Genomic DNA, 17,861 nt, shown 5'->3' with positions numbered 1-17,861 from the left:
CTACAATATGATATAGACACACGCACTACAATATGATATAGACACACCCACTACAATATGATATAGACACACCCACTACAATATGATATAGACACACCCACTACAATATGATATAGACACACCCACTACAATATGATATAGACACACCCACTACAATATGATATAGACACACCCACTACAATATGATATAGACACACCCACTACAATATGATATAGACACACCCACTACAATAGGATATAGACACACCCACTACAATAGGATATAGACACACCCACTACAATATGATATAGACACACCCACTACAATAGGATATAGACACACCCACTACAATATGATATAGACACACCCACTACAATATGATATAGACACACCCACTACAATATGATATAGACACACCCACTACAATATGATATAGACACACCTACTACAATATGATATAGACACACCCACTACAATATGATATAGACACACCCACTACAATATGATATAGACACACCCACTACAATATGATATAGACACACCCACTACAATATGATATAGACACACCCACTACAATATGATATAGACACACCCACTACAATATGATATAGACACACCCACTACAATATGATATAGACACACCCACTACAATATGATATAGACACACCCACTACAATAGGATATAGACACACCCACTACAATATGATATAGACACACGCACTACAATATGATATAGACACACCCACTACAATATGATATAGACACACCCACTACAATATGATATAGACACACCCACTACAATATGATATAGACACACCCACTACAATATGATATAGACACACCCACTACAATATGATATAGACACACCCACTACAATATGATATAGACACACCCACTACAATATGATATAGACACACCCACTACAATATGATATAGACACACCCACTACAATATGATATAGACACACCCACTACAATATGATATAGACACACCCACTACAATATGATATAGACACACCCACTACAATATGATATAGACACACCCACTACAATATGATATAGACACACCCACTACAATATGATATAGACACACCCACTACAATATGATATAGACACACGCACTACAATATGATATAGACACACGCACTACAATATGATATAGACACACCCACTACAATATGATATAGACACACCCACTACAATATGATATAGACACACCCACTACAATATGATATAGACACACCCACTACAATATGATATAGACACACCCACTACAATATGATATAGACACACCCACTACAATATGATATAGACACACCCACTACAATATGATATAGACACACCCACTACAATAGGATATAGACACACCCACTACAATAGGATATAGACACACCCACTACAATATGATATAGACACACCCACTACAATAGGATATAGACACACCCACTACAATAGGATATAGACACACCCACTACAATATGATATAGACACACCCACTACAATATAATATAGACACACCTACTACAATATGATATAGACACACCTACTACAATATGATATAGACACACCCACTACAATATGATATAGACACACCCACTACAATATGATATAGACACACCCACTACAATATGATATAGACACACTCACTACAATATGATATAGACACACCCACTACAATATGATATAGACACACCCACTACAATATGATATAGACACACCCACTACAATATGATATAGACACACCCACTACAATATGATATAGACACACCCACTACAATAGGATATAGACACACCCACTACAATATGATATAGACACACTCACTACAATATGATATAGACACACCCACTACAATATGATATAGACACACCCACTACAATATGATATAGACACACTCACTAAAATATGATATAGACACACCCACTACAATATGATATAGACACACCCACTACAATATGATATAGACACACCCACTACAATATGATATAGACACACCCACTACAATAGGATATAGACACACCCACTACAATATGATATAGACACACCCACTACAATATGATATAGACACACCCACTACAATATGATATAGACACACCCACTACAATATGATATAGACACACCCACTACAATATGATATAGACACACCCACTACAATAGGATATAGACACACCCACTACAATATGATATAGACACACCCACTACAATCACTAAAATATATTTGACCGGCAGTGTATATAATTATTTATGAAACCTACCATCAATACTCTATTATTATGGTGGGAGATTAAAATACGGTTTTAAATAACTCAATGGACTGTGAAGGAAATCACACTACAAACTATCACCCTCGGGCTCTTAAAGGAAATCACACTACAACTATCACCCTCGGGCACTTAAGGAAATCACACTACAACTATCACCCTCGGGCACTTACAGGAAATCACACTACAACTATCACCCTCGGGCTCTTACAGGAAATCACACTACAACTATCACCCTCGGGCTCTTAAAGGAAATCACACTACAACTATCACCCTCGGGCACTTAAAGGAAATCACACTACAACTATCACCCTCGGGCACTTAAAGGAAATCACACTACAACTATCACCCTCGGGCACTTAAAGGAAATCACACTACAACTATCACCATCGGGCTCTTAAAGGAAATCACACTACAACTATCACCCTCGGGCACTTACAGGAAATCACAAATGTCATGGATATATTGGAGCTAGTGGATATAGGGAGGTTTATTATCCTGACCTCGTGAGATTTTATTATTATAATTTATTTATTAAACCTTTATTTAACCTGGAAGGGCTCATTGAGATTTAAAATCTATTTTTCAAGAGCGTCCTGGCCAAGATGGGCAGCATCAAGTCATTACAAAAATGACAGACAAACGACATGAAAAACTACAAGTAATCTGGTAAAAACCATTGAATTCACAAGAGTATAAAATAGCTAATTAAAAACATTGACAAGTCAGGGAATCAGTCTCAAGATCCTTCATCAGTGATTTAAAAACACCAATCGGGACAAGTTCTTCCAGTTTAAAAGTATTTTGTAAGGCGTTCCAAGACAATGGCGCAGAGGACATAAAAGACCTTTTACCAAATTCAGTTCTGACATTTGGAACAGTTAGCAGGATAAAGTCCAGCGAACGAAGAGACGACCCACCACATTTCTGAGCAATAAAAATGCACAAATAAAAAGGTAGTAAACCCAAAATGGCATTGTAAATGAAAGTATACCAGTGACTGAGCCTACGAGTGACTAGAGAAGGCCAGCCAACCCTGGTATACAAAGTGCAGTGGTGCGTAAGGGTTTTGCAGTTTAAAATAAATATCAAAGTATCATGGTAAAGGGTGTCAATTGATCTCAAACACTGAGAGGAAGGATTCATATATAAAATATCCCCATAGTCTAGTAAAGGCATAAATGTAGCTGATACTAGATATACATGGTGGAGGCTCATTCAAGCCATCTTGACTACTTTCTTATGTCATTCCCACTGCCAGAAGTTGAAAATAAGTGTTGATAGGGGACAGAATGCGGTCGGATCATCACATATATATATATATATATATTACTCTTATAGAATCTCCACGTGGGTGAGGATATTGAACATTTAATCAATGCCTATTTGATGATAACTTGTTTATAACTAGGGACAGAAGACTTTCCTTCAGGTATCGTTTCCTCTCTCAGCTCGTTCCAATGGGCTTCCCTCAGCCTTTCCTTCAGGTATCGTTTCCCCTCTCAGCTCGTTCCAATGGGCTTCCCTCAGCCTTTCCTTCAGGTATCGTTTCCCCTCTCAGCTCGTTCCAATGGGCTTCCCTCAGCCTTTCCTTCCGTTTCCCCTCAGCTCGTTCCAATGGGCTTCCCTCAGCCTTTCCTTCAGGTTTCGTTTCCCCTCTCAGCTCGTTCCAATGGGCTTCCCTCAGCCTTTCCTTCAGGTTCGTTTCCCCTCTCAGCTCGTTCCAATGGGCTTCCCTCAGCCTTTCCTTCAGGTTTCGTTTCACCTCTCAGCTCGTTCCAATGGGCTTCCCTCAGCCTTTCCTTCAGGTATCGTTTCCCCTCTCAGCTCGTTCCAATGGGCTTCCCTCAGCCTTTCCTTCAGGTATCGTTTCCCCTCTCAGCTCGTTCCAATGGGCTTCCCTCAGCCTTTCCTTCAGGTATCGTTTCCCCTCTCAGCTCGTTCCAATGGGCTTCCCTCAGCCTTTCCTTCAGGTTTCGTTTCCCCCTCTCAGCTCGTTCCAATGGGCTTCCCTCAGCCTTTCCTTCAGGTTCGTTTCCCCTCTCAGCTCGTTCCAATGGGCTTCCCTCAGCCTTTCCTCTCAGGTTCCAATGGGCTTCCCTCAGACTTTCCTTCAGGTATCGTTTCCCCTCTCAGCTCGTTCCAATGGGCTTCCCTCAGCCTTTCCTTCAGGTATCGTTTCACCTCTCAGCTCGTTCCAATGGGCTTCCCTCAGCCTTTCCTTCAGGTATCGTTTCCCCTCTCAGCTCGTTCCAATGGGCTTCCCTCAGCCTTTCCTTCAGGTTCGTTTCCCCTCTCAGCTCGTTCCAATGGGCTTCCCTCAGCCTTTCCTTCAGGTATCGTTTGATGTTATTCATCATGTCATTCCTCTGTGGTTCTGGTAACGGTTCTGGTCCAAGGTTAATGATCATGTTGTAGTTCCTGTTTAGAGGCCTGCTGGCTTTAGACTCTAGAACCTTTTGATGTCATATTCTGTTTAGTTTAGCCAGGGATGGACAGTCATGAGTCAGTGGGCGTGTTCAGGTGGATACATGTTATGTAGTCAATGATCATTGTTCCCTCCCTCCCTCAGGTATCCAGGAGTACGTGGAGGCTGTGTCATTTCATCACTTCATCAGACATCGTACTCTCATCAGCCTGGAGGAGATTAACACCAAGCTGGTCTTCGTCAAGGAGCCTGAGGTATGAACATGCTACACTAAAGGTGTACTGGATCATATCACAATTCTTGATATTAGTTGACCCTTATATCAGAGAGAAGAATATTGAGTAACATTGCACTGAGTGAATAGACATGGAAGAACCATGACCATTATAATGAATCATAGTATGCTAGCTGCATACCAAGAACCTGATATAGTGTCTGGATATGGTTGACACATTACTGCCAACGGTCAACCCGGATTTAGCAACTACTTGGGCTAAGTGATTGTAAATTAACTGTATAAGTAATGTCCTTCTGGTGGAGATACACTACAGGTCAATAGTATTAGAACACTCATTCAAGGGGTTTTCTTTAAAATGAAATACAAATTCAAACAGTTTATTTATCTTTTCCGATGAGGCTATACATTTGGGTGAGTTTTCTTTCTCGCCTGAGTAGCCCAAAACAAATAAAACCGTCTAGTGCTCAGAGAAATAACAACACAATGTCAATTACGAGTAGCCTTGTCAAATAATGAACATCCAGTCACATTAACCGTTACTCTCTCTCTCTCTCTAACCGTTACTCTCTAATTTGACAAATAAGCCACAGAAGTTTTTTGGAGCGAGAATTAACACGACTTTCGAGTAGTAAGACATGTATAAAAGCAACAGATACCATTAATAAGAAGGTTCTAGAAGCGTCTTATATGGTGAGTTACCGAGTGGCTAGGACAGGCAAGCCCCATACTATTGTGGAGGACTTCATTCTTCCTGCTACCGCTGATATGGCTGGGACAATGCTGGGGGAAAAGGCAAAAAAAACTATACAGACAATCCCTTCATCAAACAACACTGTTTCATGACGCATCAGTGACATGGCAGGAGCTGGATGAGTCAACAGACCTGGCACAGCTCCTGGTATATGTCTGTTACAGCTGGATGAGTCAACAGGCCTGGCACAGCTCCTGGTATATGTCTGTTACAGCTGGATGAGTCAACAGGCCTGGCACAGCTCCTGGTATATGTCTGTTACAGCTGGATGAGTCAACAGACCTGGCACAGCTCCTGGTATATGTCTGTTACAGCTGGATGAGTCAACAGACGTGGCACAGCTCCTGGTATATGTCTGTTACAGCTGGATGAGTCAACAGGCCTGGCACAGCTCCTGGTATATGTCTGTTACAGCAGGATGAGTCAACAGACCTGGCACAGCTCCTGGTATATGTCTGTTACAGCTGGATGAGTCAACAGGCCTGGCACAGCTCCTGGTATATGTCTGTTACAGCTGGATGAGTCAACAGGCCTGGCACAGCTCCTGGTATATGTCTGTTACAGCTGGATGAGTCAACAGGCCTGGCACAGCTCCTGGTATATGTCTGTTACAGCTGGATGAGTCAACAGGCCTGGCACAGCTCCTGGTATATGTCTGTTACAGCTGGATGAGTCAACAGGCCTGGCACAGCTCCTCGTATATGTCTGTTACAGCTGGATGAGTCAACAGACCTGGCACAGCTCCTGGTATATGTCTGTTACAGTTGGATGAGTCAACAGGCCTGGCACAGCTCCTGGTATATGTCTGTTACAGCTGGATGAGTCAACAGGCCTGGCACAGCTCCTGGTATATGTCTGTTACAGCTGGATGAGTCAACAGGCGTGGCACAGCTCCTGGTATATGTCTGTTACAGCTGGATGAGTCAACAGGCCTGGCACAGCTCCTGGTATATGTCTGTTACAGCTGGATGAGTCAACAGGCCTGGCACAGCTCCTGGTATATGTCTGTTACAGCTGGATGAGTCAACAGGCCTGGCACAGCTCCTGGTATATGTCTGTTACAGCTGGATGAGTCAACAGGCCTGGCACAGCTCCTGGTATATGTCTGTTACAGCTGGATGAGTCAACAGACCTGGCACAGCTCCTGGTATATGTCTGTTACAGCTGGATGAGTCAACAGACCTGGCACAGCTCCTGGTATATGTCTGTTACAGCTGGATGAGTCAACAGACATGGTGGGCCTGGCACAGCTCCTGGTATATGTCTGTTACAGCTGGATGAGTCAACAGACGTGGCGGGCCTGGTACAGCTCCTGGTATATGTCTGTTACAGCTGGATGAGTCAACAGGTCTGGCACAGCTCCTGGTATATGTCTGTTACAGCAGGATGAGTCAACAGGCGTGGCACAGCTCCTGGTATATGTCTGTTACAGCTGGATGAGTCAACAGGCCTGGCACAGCTCCTGGTATATGTCTGTTACAGCTGGATGAGTCAACAGACCTGGCACAGCTCCTGGTATATGTCTGTTACAGCTGGATGAGTCAACAGACCTGGCACAGCTCCTGGTATATGTCTGTTACAGCTGGATGAGTCAACAGGCCTGGCACAGCTCCTGGTATATGTCTGTTACAGCTGGATGAGTCAACAGGACGTGGCACAGCTCCTGGTATATGTCTGTTACAGCTGGATGAGTCAACAGACCTGGCTCAGCTCCTGGTATATGTCTGTTACATTTGGATGAGTCAACAGGCCTGGCACAGCTCCTGGTATATGTCTGTTACAGCTGGATGAGTCAACAGGCCTGGCACAGCTCCTGGTATATGTCTGTTACAGCTGGATGAGTCAACAGGCCTGGCACAGCTCCTGGTATATGTCTGTTACAGCTGGATGAGTCAACAGGGCCTGGCACAGCTCCTGGTATATGTCTGTTACAGCTGGATGAGTCAACAGACATGGCACAGCTCCTGGTATATGTCTGTTACAGCTGGATGAGTCAACAGACGAGGCGGGCCTGGCACAGCTCCTGGTATATGTCTGTTACAGCTGGATGAGTCAACAGGCCTGGCACAGCTCCTGGTATATGTCTGTTACAGCAGGATGAGTCAACAGACGTGGCATAGCTCCTAGTATATGTCTGTTACAGCTGGATGAGTCAACAGGCCTGGCACAGCTCCTGGTATATGTCTGTTACAGCTGGATGAGTCAACAGACCTGGCACAGCTCCTGGTATATGTCTGTTACAGCTGGATGAGTCAACAGACCTGGCACAGCTCCTGGTATATGTCTGTTACAGCTGGATGAGTCAACAGGCCTGGCTCAGCTCCTGGTATATGTCTGTTACAGCTGGATGAGTCAACAGGCCTGGCACAGCTCCTGGTATATGTCTGTTACAGCTGGATGAGTCAACAGACCTGGCACAGCTCCTGGTATATGTCTGTTACAGCTGGATGAGTCAACAGGCCTGGCTCAGCTCCTGGTATATGTCTGTTACAGCTGGATGAGTCAACAGGCCTGGCGCAGCTCCTGGTATATGTATGTTACAGCTGGATGAGTCAACAGACCTGGCACAGCTCCTGGTATATGTCTGTTACAGCTGGATGAGTCAACAGGCCTGGCACAGCTCCTGGTATATGTCTGTTACAGCTGGATGAGTCAACAGACGAGGCGGGCCTGGGACAGCTCCTGGTATATCTCCGTAACGTTTATGGGGGGGTCAATTAAGGAAGACATCCTTTTCTGCAAACCACTGGAAACCAGGACAACAGGAGAGGGTATTTATAAAGTACTGGACAGCTTTGTGACATCAAATGGCCTTTAGTGGTCAAGATGTGTTGTTATCTGTACTGATGGTGCAAAAGCCATGACAGGGAGACATAGTGGAGTGGTAACGCTCGTGCAAGCAGTTGCCATTTGGGTACACTGCAGCATCCACCGAGAGGCTCTTGGGTACACTGCAGCATCCACCTAGAGGCTCTTGGGTACACTGCAGCATCAACCTAGAGGCTCTTGGGTACACTGCAGCATCCACCTAGAGGCTCTTGGGTACACTGCAGCATCCACCTAGAGGCTCTTGGGTACACTGCAGCATCAACCAAGAGGCTCTTGGTACACTGCAGCATCCACCGAGAGGCTCTTGGGTACACTGCAGCATCCACCTAGAGGCTCTTGGGTACACTGCAGCATCCACCGAGAGACTCTTGGGTACACTGCAGCATCCACCGAGAGGCTCTTGGTTCACACTGCAGCATCCACCGAGAGGCTCTTGGGTACACTGCAGCATCAACCTCAGAGGCTCTTGGGTACACTGCAGCATCCACCTAGAGGCTATTGGGTACACTGCAGCATCCACCTAGAGGCTCTTGGGTACACTGCAGCATCCACCTAGAGGCTCTTGGGTACACTGCAGCATCAACATAGAGGCTCTTGGGTACACTGCATCATCCACCTAGAGGCTATTGGGTACACTGCAGCATCCACCTAGAGGCTCTTGGGTACACTGCAGCATCCACCTAGAGGCTCTTGGGTACACTGCAGCATCCACCTAGAGGCTCTTGGGTACACTGCAGCATCCACCTAGAGGCTCTTGGGTACACTGCAGCATCCACCTAGAGGCTCTTGGGTACACTGCAGCATCCACCGAGAGGCTCTTTGGTACACTGCAGCATCCACCTAGAGGCTCTTGGGTACACTGCAGCATCCACCTAGAGGCTCTTGGGTACACTGCAGCATCCACCTAGAGGCTCTTTGGTACACTGCAGCATCCACTGAGAGGCTCTTGCTGCCAAAGGAATGCCTGACAGCTTGAAAGATGTTTTGGACACCAGTGAAAATGGTTAACTTTGTTTCAGTAAGGCCCCTGAACTCTTGTGTATTTTCTACATCATGCAATGACATTGGCAGTGACCATGTAATGCTTTTACAACATACAGAAGAGCGCTGGTTATCAAGGGGCAAAATATTGACACGTTTTATTGAATTGAGAGATGAGCTTAAAGTTTTCTTCACTGACCATAATGTTCACTTGTCTGACCGCTTGATGATGATGAGTTTCTCACACGACTGGTCTGTCTGGGTGATGTTTTTTTATCATCTGACTGATCTGAATCTAGGATTACAGGGAATCTCCACAACTATATTCAATGTGCGGGACACAATTGGGGCTATGATTAAGAAGTTGGAGCTCTTCTCTGTCTCCATTAACAAGGACAACACTGGTCTTTCCATCATTGTATGATTTTTTTGTGTGCAAATGAACTCAAGCTTATGGACAATGTGAAATTATTGGCAGACTCAACAGCCTTGGTTTCTCAAATGACTGCATCGCTTGGTTCACCAACTACTTCTCAGACAGAGTTCAGTGTATCAAATCAGAGGGCCTGTTGTCCGGACCTCCGGCAGTTTCTATGGGGGTACCACAGGGTTCAATTTTCGGGCCGACTCTTTTCTCTGTATATATCAATGATGTTGCTCTTGCTGCTGGTGATACTCTGATCAACCTCTACGCAGACGACACCATTCTGTATACTTCTGGCCCTTTGTTGGACACTGTGTTGAATAACCTCCAGACGAGCTTCAATACAATTCTTCTTCCGTGGCCTCCAACTGCTGTTAAATGCAAGTAAAACTAAATAAATCAAATCAAATGTTATTTGTCACATACACATGGTTAGCAGATGTTAATGCGAGTGTAGCGAAATGCTTGTGCTTCTAGTTCCGACAATGCAGTAATAACCAACGAGTAATCGAGCTAACAATTCCAAAACTACTACCTTATAGACACAAGTGTAAAGGGATAAAGAATATGTACATAAAGATATATGAGTGAGTGATGGTACAGAGCGGCATAGGCAAGATACAGTAGATGGTATTGAGTGCAGTATATACATATGAGATGAGTATGTAAACAAAGTGGCATAGTTTAAAGTGGCTAGTGATACATGTATTACATAAAGATGCAGTAGATGATATAGAGTACAGTATATACGTATACATATGAGATAAATAATGTAGGGTATGTAAACGTTGTAAGTCGCTCTGGATAAGAGCGTCTGCTAAATGACTTAAATGTAAATGTAATATTAAGTAGCATGGTCCTTCTGTAGCTCAGTTGGTAGAGCATGGCGCTTGTAACGCCAGGGTAGTGGGTTCGATCCCCGGAACCACCCATACGTAGAATGTATGCACACATGACTGTAAGTCGCTTTGGATAAAAGCGTCTGCTAAATGGCATATATATTGTTTAAAGTGGCGAGTTATATATTTTACATCATTTCCCATCAGTTCCCATTATTAAAGTGGCTGGAGTCGAGTCAGTGTCAATGTGTTGGCAGCAGCCACTCAATGTTAGAGGTGTCTGTTTAACAGTCTGATGGCCTTGAGATAGAAGCTGTTTTTCAGTCTCTCGGTCCCAGCTTTGATGCACCTGTACTGACCTCGCCTTCTGGATGATAGCGGGGTGAACAGGCAGTGGCTCAGGTGGTTGTTGTCCTTGATGATCTTTATGACCTTCCTGTGACATCGGGTGGTGTAGGTGTCCTGGAGGGCAGGTAGTTTGCCCCCGGTGATGCGTTGTGCAGACCTCACTACCCTCTGGGGTAGTGCTCTTCAACCGATCACTGCACCTGCTTGTCTGTCCAACATCACTACTCTGGACGGTTCTGACTTAGAATATGTGTCTGATTAGACTGTAAACTCTCCTTCCAGACTCACATTAAGCATCTCCAATCCAAAATTAAATCTAGAATTGGCTTCCTATTTTGCAACAAAGCATCCTTCACTCATGCTGCCAAACATGCCCTCGTAAAACTGACCATCCTACCGATCCTTGACTTCGGTGATGTCATTTACGAAATAACCTCCAACACTCTACTCAACAAATTGGATGCAGTCTATCACTGTTTCGTCACCAAGCCCCATAAACTACCCACCACTGCGACCTGTATGCTCTCGTTGGCTGGCCCTTGCTTCATACTCGTTGCCGAACCCACTGGCTCCAGGTCATCTACAAGTCTCTGCTAGGTAAAGCCCCGCCTTATCTCAGCTCACTGGTCACCATAGCAGCACCCACCCATAGCACGCGCTCCAGCAGGTATATCTCACTGGTCAACCCCAAAGCCAACTCCTCCTTTTGCCGCCTTTCCTTCCAGTTCTCTGCTGCCAATGACTGGAACGAATTGCAAAAATCACTGAAGCTGGTGTCTTATATCTCCCTCTTCAACTTTAAGCACCAGCTGTCAGAGCAGCTCACACTGTACCTGTACACAACCAATCTGTAAATATACACCCAACTACCTCATCCCCATATTGTTATTTATCCTCTTGTTCCTTTTGCACCCCAGTATCTCTACTTGCACATCATCATCTACACATCCAGTGTTAATGCTAAATTGTAATTATTTTGCCTCCTATTTATTGCCTTACCGCCCTACTCTTCTACATTTGCTCACACTGTATATAGATTGTTCTACTGTGTTATTGACTGTATGTTTGTTTTACTCCATGTGTAACTCTGTGTTGTTGTTTCTGTCAAACTGCTTTGCTTTATCTTGGCCAGCTAGCAGTTGTAAATGAGAACTTGTTCTCAACTGGCCTCCCTGGTTAAATAAAGGTGAAATAAAAAATAAAAAACTCTCATTCAAATAAACACATACAAGAACACACACATACATGTAATAGTGCCAGACATGCACAAAAACATATACAGTTGGCATTTCTGTTATGAACTTTATTGTCCTTTGTTTTAAATCTATTTTTTACATTTTCAATTTTTTTGCATTGTTTGCTCTTTTCTTCTGTCTTTCTTTTGTCTCTTTAGTTTATTATTCTCTTGGTTGTTGGTGCATTGTGGAGTGGGGAGTGGAATTGATTGTATTTTTTGTTTTTCTTCTTGGGGGAGGGGGTCTGTGGAAGGGGTCTCGAAAGGTTGAGGGATAGCTATTGGGGAACTGTGGGGGGGGATCTTGGAGGGTTCGGGTTCACGTTTTTTGGCCTGGTGGTAGATCAGTCAACGTGCCCTTGAGCAAGGCATTGACCCTGGATGCTTCTGTGTGTCGCTCTGAATGGGAGTCTGTTGGATGACTGGTATGATGTAGTTGTTGAGTGGGAGTCTGTTGGATGACTGGTGTGGTGTAGTTGTTGAATGGGAGTCTGTTGGATGACGGGTGTGGTGTAGTTGTTGAATGGGAGTCTGTTGGATGACTGGTGTGGTGTAGTTGTTGAATGGGAGTCTATTGGATGACTGGTGTGGTGTAGTTGTTGAATGGGAGTCTATTGGATGACTGGTGTGGTGTAGTTGTTGAATGGGAGTCTATTGGATGACTGGTGTGGTGTAGTTGTTGAATGGGAGTCTGTTGGATGACTGGTGTGGTGTAGTTGTTGAGTGGGAGTCTGTTGGATGACTGATATGGTGTAGTTGTTGAATGGGAGTCTGTTGGATGACTGGTGTGGTGTAGTTGTTGAATGGGAGTCTGTTGGATGACTGGTGTGGTGTAGTTGTTAAGTGGGAGTCTGTTGGATGACTGGTATGGTGTAGTTGTTGAGTGGGAGTCTATTGGATGACTGGTGTGGTGTAGTTGTTGAGTGGGAGTCTATTGGATGACAGGTGTGGTGTAGTTGTTGAGTGGGAGTCTGTTGGATGACTGGTGTGGTGTAGTTGTTGAGTGGGAATCTGTTGGATGACTGGTGTGGTGTAGTTGTTGAGTGGGAGTCTATTGGATGACTGGTATGGTGTAGTTGTTGAGTGGGAGTCTGTTGGATGACTGGTGTGGTGTAGTTGTTGAGTGGGAGTCTATTGGATGACTGGTATGGTGTAGTTGTTGAGTGGGAGTCTGTTGGATGACTGGTGTGGTGTAGTTGTTGAGTGGGAGTCTGTTGGATGACTGGTATGGTGTAGTTGTTGAGTGGGAGTCTATTGGATGACTGGTGTGGTGTAGTTGTTGAGTTGGAGTCTATTGGATGACTGGTATGGTGTAGTTGTTGAGTGGGAGTCTATTGGATGACTGGTGTGGTGTAGTTGTTGAGTGGGAGTCTGTTGGATGACTGGTGTGGTGTAGTTGTTGAGTGGGAGTCTATTGGATGACTGGTGTGGTGTAGTTGTTGAGTGGGAGTCTATTGGATGACTGGTGTGGTGTAGTTGTTGAGTTGGAGTCTATTGGATGACTGGTATGGTGTAGTTGTTGAGTGGGAGTCTATTGGATGACTGGTGTGGTGTAGTTGTTGAGTGGGAGTCTATTGGATGACTGGTGTGGTGTAGTTGTTGAGTGGGAGTCTATTGGATGACTGGTGTGGTGTAGTTGTTGAGCGGCTTCACTGCAAGTATATTGTATGTTTCGGATTTACCTTCTTTTTTTAATTATTAAAAATCATTATTGTGTATATATCCAAGTTATTGTGTATTTAGCCAAGTTATTGTGTATATAGCCAAGTTATTGTGTATTTAGCCAAGTTATTGTGTATATAGCCAAGTTATTGTGCATTTAGCCAAGTTATTGTGTACATAGCCAAGTTATTGTGTATTTAGCCAAGTTATTGTGTATTTAGCCAAGTTATTGTGTATTTAGCCAAGTTATTGTGTATATAGCCAAGTTATTGTGTATTTAGCCAAGTTATTGTGTATTTAGCCAAGTTATTGTGTATTTAGCCAAGTTATTGTGTATTTAGCCAAGTTTGTCAATATCAAGATGATCTGCTGCTTGCTCTTTCCTCTCTACAGTCAGTCAGTGTATCATAGTGTTCCTCAGGGACGACAGACTGCGTGGTACTACTGACAGAATAATGATAAGGAATGTGAAAGTATAGTCACTAACTAACCGTGACTCACCTCTGACCTATAGGACACCCCAGAGGGCCAGCAGCCAATGGGAACCCCCCAAGTGCTGACCTTTCAGGTGACCCCTACAGACTACCTGTTGGGCGTGGCCGACCTGACAGGTGAGCTGATGAGGATGTGTATCAGTAGCGTGGGGAACGGGGACATGGACACACCCTTCCAGGTCAGCATATTCCTGTATCTGTGTTAGGGTTGCAATTATTTTTTTTCCCCAGAAATTTCTGTTAAAGTATTCCCAGACTCAGGAGGCAATAAGCAGGAAATCCAGGAATAATCCAAGAAGGATTTCTGGGAATTTTGGTAAAGTTACCAGACTTTTGTAAGCCTCGTCACTGTAAAAACACAGACAACTACTGATGTAAAAACACAGACAACTACTAATGTAAAAACACAGACAACTACTAATGTAAAAACACAGACAACTACTAATGTAAAAACACAGACAACTACTGATGTAAAAAGGCTGACTGACAGACAGACTGGATCTAGATATTGTTGTCACTGTAAAACACTGTGACAACTCATGTAGAAAGTGCTTTATAAATCCATCTGATTGCTCGATCCCAGGTGTCCATGTTCCTGCGTCAGATACACGATGGTTTCTCCTACATCGGTAACACTGGTCCTTATGAGGTCAGTAAGAAGCTGCTCACTCTGTCTGTGTGTGGGTGGCTGGGGCAGTACATTTTGTGATTGATTGATTGATTGATTGATTGGCTAATTTAATGAATTGATCTATCCCAGGTCAGTAAGAAGCTCCACACGCTGAGGCAGAGTCTGTCCAAGGTGGAGGATGCCTGCTATACCCTGAAGGTGCGGGGGTCAGAGATCCCCAAACACATGCTGGCTGACGTCTTCTCCAGCAGGACAGCCATGATGGACCAGGACGAAGGAATGGCCTAGCGATGGGGGTGGGGTTTAATGGTGGAGGTGGGGTGTAATGATCTGGAAAGGGGTAGGGGTAAATGATGGGCGTGGTCTGTACCTAGGGGAAACTTCACCCCGAGCCCTGTTATGCAGTCAGGGTCATGTTCAATAGGCAAAATGTTGTGGAACTTTGCAGATATAAATCTATAAAGATGTGATGATTCCTTTTTCTAGATGTTCAAGAGGCATGTTTGTTCTACAAAGTACATTTCTATCTGAAAGTTCCACAACGTTATACTCTGGTTTGTTGTTGTTCTGTGATGACATCTGATGTTGGTCTGGATAATGTGTTTGTTATGGTATTTGGTGTCAACTGTTGTTTCATTCAAACATTGTTCATTGCTGTTTGTTCTGAATCTGATCAGTGTCGTCACAATCTCTGCTGTGCCAAACGGTCAATCACAATCTGAAGGTCGTCAAGATATAGCATGGAAAATGTCACTCTTAATTTAGTATTTTTCAATAAAGTTCAAAAAGTGTTGTGAAGATGACACTCTCAGGCATTATTGTGTGTGAGGCTGGGTCTCTCCTCTATCACTATCTAAAGTAGCCTTTACATCAGTCTGATAATCTAAAGTAGACTTTACATCAGTCTGGTAATCTAAAGTAGCCGTTACACCTGTCTGATAATCTAAAGTAGCCTTTACATCAGTCTGGTAATCTAAAGTAGCCTTTACATCAGTCTGATAATCTAAAGTAGCCTTTACATCAGTCTGATAATCTAAAGTATCCTTTACACCTGTCTGATAATCTAAAGTAGACTTTACACCTGTCTGATAATCTAAAGTAGCCTTTACACCTGTCTGATAATCTAAAGTAGCCTTTACACCTGTCTGATAATCCAAAGTAGCCTTTACACCTGTGATAATCTAAAGTAGACTACACCTGTCTGATAATCTAAAGTAGACTTTACATCAGTCTGATAATCTAAAGTAGCCTTTATATCTGTCTGATAATCTAAAGTAGCCTTTACATCATTCTGGTAATCTAAAGTAGCCTTTACATCAGTCTGGTAATCTAAATTAGCCTTTACATCAGTCTGATAATCTAAAGTAGCCTTTACACCTATCTGATAATCTAAAGTAGCCTTTACACCTATCTGATAATCGAAAGTAGACTACACCTGTCTGATAATCTAAAGTAGACTTTACATCAGTCTGATAATCTAAAGTAGACTACACCTGTCTGATAATCTAAAGTAGACTTTACATCAGTCTGATAATCTAAAGTAGCCTTTACACCTGTCTGATAATCTAAAGTAGACTTTACATCAGTCTGATAATCTAAAGTAGCCTTTACACCTGTCTGATAATCTAAAGTAGACTACACCTGTCTGATAATCTAAAGTAGCCTTTACATCAGTCTGGTAATCTAAAGTAGCCTTTACATCAGTCTGGTAATCTAAAGTAGCCTTTACATCAGTCTGATAATCTAAAGTAGCCTTTACACCTGTCTGATAATCTAAAGTAGACTTTACATCAGTCTGATAATCTAAAGTAGACTTTACACCTGTCTGATAATCTAAAGTAGCCTTTACACCTGTCTGATAATCTAAAGTGGCCTTTACACCTGTCTGATAATCTAAAGTAGCCTGTTCATCAGTCTGGTAATCTAAAGTAGCCTTTACACCTGTCTGATAATCTAAAGTAGACTACACCTGTCTGATAATCTAAAGAAGCCTTTACATCAGTCTGGTAATCTAAAGTAGCCTTTACATAAGTCTGATAATCTAAAGTATCCTTTACACCTGTCTGATAATCTAAAGTAGCCTTTACACCTGTCTGATAATCTAAAGTAGCCTTTACACCTGTCTGATAATCTAAAGTAGCCTTTACACCTGTCTGATAATCTAAAATAGACTACACCTGTCTGATAATCTAAAGTAGCCTTTACATCAGGCTGATAATCTAAAGTAGCCTTTACATCAGTCTGATAATCTGAAGTAGCCTTTACACCTGTCTGATAATCTAAAGTAGCCTTTACACCTGTCTGATTATCTAAAGTAACCTTTACACCTGTCTGATTATCTAAAGTAGACTTTACATCAGTCTGATAATCTAAAGTAGCCTTTACATCAGTCTGATAATCTAAAGTAGCCTTTACATCAGTCTGATAATCTAAAGTGCCCTTTACACCTGTCTCATAATCTAAAGTAGCCTTTACATCAGTCTGGTAATCTAAAGTAGCCTTTACATCAGTCTGATAATCTAAAGTAGCCTTTACATCAGTCTGATAATCTAAAGTAGCCTTTACACCTTCTGATAATCTAAAGTAGCCTTTACATCAGTCTGGTAATCTAAAGTAGCCTTTACATCAGTCTGATAATCTAAAGTAGCCTTTACATCAGTCTGATAATCTAAAGTAGCCTTTACATCAGTCTGGTAATCTAAAGTAGCCTTTACATCAGTCTGATAATCTAAAGTATCCTTTACATCAGGCTGGTAATCTAAAG

At 43.1% G+C, this 17,861-nt stretch overlaps 1 protein-coding gene and 1 long non-coding RNA gene across 7 annotated transcripts in view; both read left to right on the top strand.

The window, feature by feature from the left end:
* tsnax (translin-associated factor X) overlaps window positions 1-15,895 on the top strand; it is a 32,951-nt gene extending 17,056 nt beyond the window's left edge. For both annotated transcript variants that reach the window (XM_052477436.1, XM_052477435.1), the window contains exons 5-8: window positions 4,811-4,920; window positions 14,487-14,645; window positions 15,050-15,115; window positions 15,227-15,895. In XM_052477436.1, the coding sequence (XP_052333396.1) occupies window positions 4,811-4,920; window positions 14,487-14,645; window positions 15,050-15,115; window positions 15,227-15,385 (494 nt within the window). In that variant the 3' untranslated portion in view covers window positions 15,386-15,895. The remainder of the gene's footprint in view (window positions 1-4,810; window positions 4,921-14,486; window positions 14,646-15,049; window positions 15,116-15,226) is intronic.
* Window positions 3,683-4,803, top strand: LOC127911274 (uncharacterized). 5 transcript variants are annotated; one of them, XR_008077682.1, is made up of 4 exons: window positions 3,683-3,780; window positions 3,883-4,101; window positions 4,268-4,288; window positions 4,323-4,803. It is a non-coding gene; the product is annotated as an uncharacterized LOC127911274 (long non-coding RNA). The 5 variants fall into 5 exon arrangements; XR_008077685.1 differs by having other exon boundaries at window positions 3,736-3,834; window positions 3,883-3,991; XR_008077681.1 differs by lacking the exon at window positions 4,268-4,288 and having other exon boundaries at window positions 3,883-4,211; window positions 4,356-4,803.
* Window positions 15,896-17,861: the final 1,966 nt, after the last annotated feature.

Source organism: Oncorhynchus keta, chromosome 24, assembly GCF_023373465.1.
Source record: "Oncorhynchus keta strain PuntledgeMale-10-30-2019 chromosome 24, Oket_V2, whole genome shotgun sequence".
In the NCBI taxonomy this organism is placed as follows: Eukaryota; Metazoa; Chordata; class Actinopteri; order Salmoniformes; family Salmonidae; genus Oncorhynchus; species Oncorhynchus keta.
Note: the sequence above shows the minus strand (reverse complement) of the source record. Positions and strands in the feature narration are given on the sequence as shown.